Source organism: Mobula hypostoma, unplaced genomic scaffold, assembly GCF_963921235.1.
Source record: "Mobula hypostoma unplaced genomic scaffold, sMobHyp1.1 scaffold_36, whole genome shotgun sequence".
Classification (NCBI taxonomy): domain Eukaryota; kingdom Metazoa; phylum Chordata; class Chondrichthyes; order Myliobatiformes; family Myliobatidae; genus Mobula; species Mobula hypostoma.
The window spans coordinates 3,206,243-3,208,251 of record NW_026948187.1 but is presented as its reverse complement, the minus strand read 5'-3'; the positions used below and the strand labels follow the sequence as shown (position 1 = coordinate 3,208,251).

The 2,009-nt window shown below is 44.5% G+C and overlaps 1 protein-coding gene across 1 annotated transcript; it reads right to left on the bottom strand.

Moving 5' to 3' along the window:
* Positions 1-512: 512 nt before the first annotated feature.
* Positions 513-1,400, bottom strand: LOC134341543 (probable G-protein coupled receptor 139). The gene has a single exon (XM_063039411.1). It carries the CDS (start codon positions 1,398-1,400, stop codon positions 513-515), a length of 888 nt encoding a protein of 295 aa, XP_062895481.1.
* Between the last annotated feature and the right edge of the window lie 609 nt (positions 1,401-2,009).

The window sequence follows — 2,009 nt, the reverse complement described above, 5'->3', positions numbered from 1 at the left end:
TGACGAAAGTATACCACATGATCAGGCAGTTGTGTTAGAACCGGGAAACAGAGGTAACAGATTCGCCACAATGTTCAATGTAATCGGGGCGTGAGGTAAGGTGCAAAGTGGATTTCACTGGGACGCTGAAGTCAGTGATGCCGTCAGAATCAGCTGTAAGAAACTGGTTTATTACTCTGAGGCAACACACACAAAATGTTAAAGGAACTCAGCAGACCAGACAGCAAATAGAGAAAAAGAGTAAATCCGAATAGTGTGTGGTGTTTTCTACTTCGAGCATCAGCAGATTTTCTCCCGTCTTAGTTCTATAACTCTGTTCATCACATTGTTTCCATTTATACACAAGTGGATTTACAAAATAAGGATCATGAATGCAGCTTGATTGTAATAATTTAAAGTATATATTTCCAACGTTTAATTTGGTCCACAATCCGATTCATTGGGTATTTCAGCATATCCCTGAGTTCTTCTCGGAATTTGTTCTGGGTCAGGGCGTAAATAAAAATGTTGGTTCAGGAACTGAGAATCTGCAGCATTCCCGATATGTCTTCAATAAGGTAGCGGGGATCTGTTACAGAATAATAAACAAAACTCATTGAAATCCGTTGATAGATATAAAATGCCTGCTGTGTTATCCAGCACAGTATGAAACTAGCGGATATGCTGAAGAGCAAAACGATGGATTTGCGTCGGTTCTCCATCTCCCGGTCCTTGTCATTCTCTCCATTCCTTCGTCCCCGGAGCCCCCGGCGGGCTCGGCGGGCTCGGCGGGCTGCTAGAATCTTCCTAACAGTTCGAATATTGAGCAGCAAGATCAGAAAGAATGGGACACAAGGGGTTAAAATGCGGTGAAACATTGCAAACGCCGCCCATGAGGGAGCTCCTTTGTAGCTCGATGTATGAACACAATACCAGGGAACACTATCCATTATTACCAAAGGCTCGTATACAAATCCCCAGGGGACACTCTCCAAACAGGCCAGCCCACTCACTGTCCCGATATCCACAGCGGCCGTTCTCTCGGTGCAATGTTTTGTTTTCAGCTTCTCACAGCAAATAGCCACAAATCGATCAAAGGTGAAAGCGACAGTCAGCCAGACTGAGGTCGCAGTGCTCGCAAAAATTAACCACCCACACAATCTGCACACAGGAGTGATGAACCGGAATGATCCGGGAAAATAAATCCAAGCAGTCCACGTCAGCAGCGGATAGGAGATAACCAGCAAGAGATCGGCGGCGGCCATTCCCACCATGTAACGATTGACGCATTTGGACAGACCGCACTTTCCCCGGGACACATTCACAATGGCCAGCAGGTTCGCTGAAAGAGAGACAGGGAACAGCAAGTTGAAAAAACACTGAGCAGAGGCTAGTGCAGCAATGTGAGCGGATACCGTCATACTTCCGTGTCATTGACGCGTTTAGTGAAGGAAGATTCCAAAGAGGGCGCAGATCTGGAGGAGACAAAGAAGGACGTTACACAGTAAAATAAAATCAATATATTTTGTGTACGGATTCCTTACTGGTGACCGAAATGTGAAGTGGCAGCGGGATGTGAAAACTGGGTATTTACCTCCTCAGAGTCCATAGTGGATGGAATATTTTCTACTGGCGCCTCCGCATTTCGTGACATAAAATGAATACATCCGCATCCTGATTGCGGGATAGTTCCAACTATCAAGCAGGGGAGAGGAATTCATCGTCCAGTAGCCAACTCGATGTCTCTTTTAGATAACTGTATCGGTGTCAGATGTAGATAATATATAATACATTTCATAGTGTTGATAACTATGAAGCCACACGTCTGTTGTGATAATTGGCTCAACAACGACTTCATTGAGTTGTCCATCAACTGCTTCACATTCAGTCACAGCGCACACATATGTTAAAAATCCACAAGTTTAATGCTGCAAATGGAATTCCTCACATTTACTAAAAAGTTACTACCAGTCGATGGTTTGATTATTGCACCTCACAAGACCGCTCACATACAAATGCAGACAATCCGT

Coding starts and splice junctions, on each gene's coding strand:
- LOC134341543 (XM_063039411.1), bottom strand. CDS start 1,400: ATGACGGTATCCGCTCACATTGCTGCACTAGCCTCTGCTCAGTGTTTT.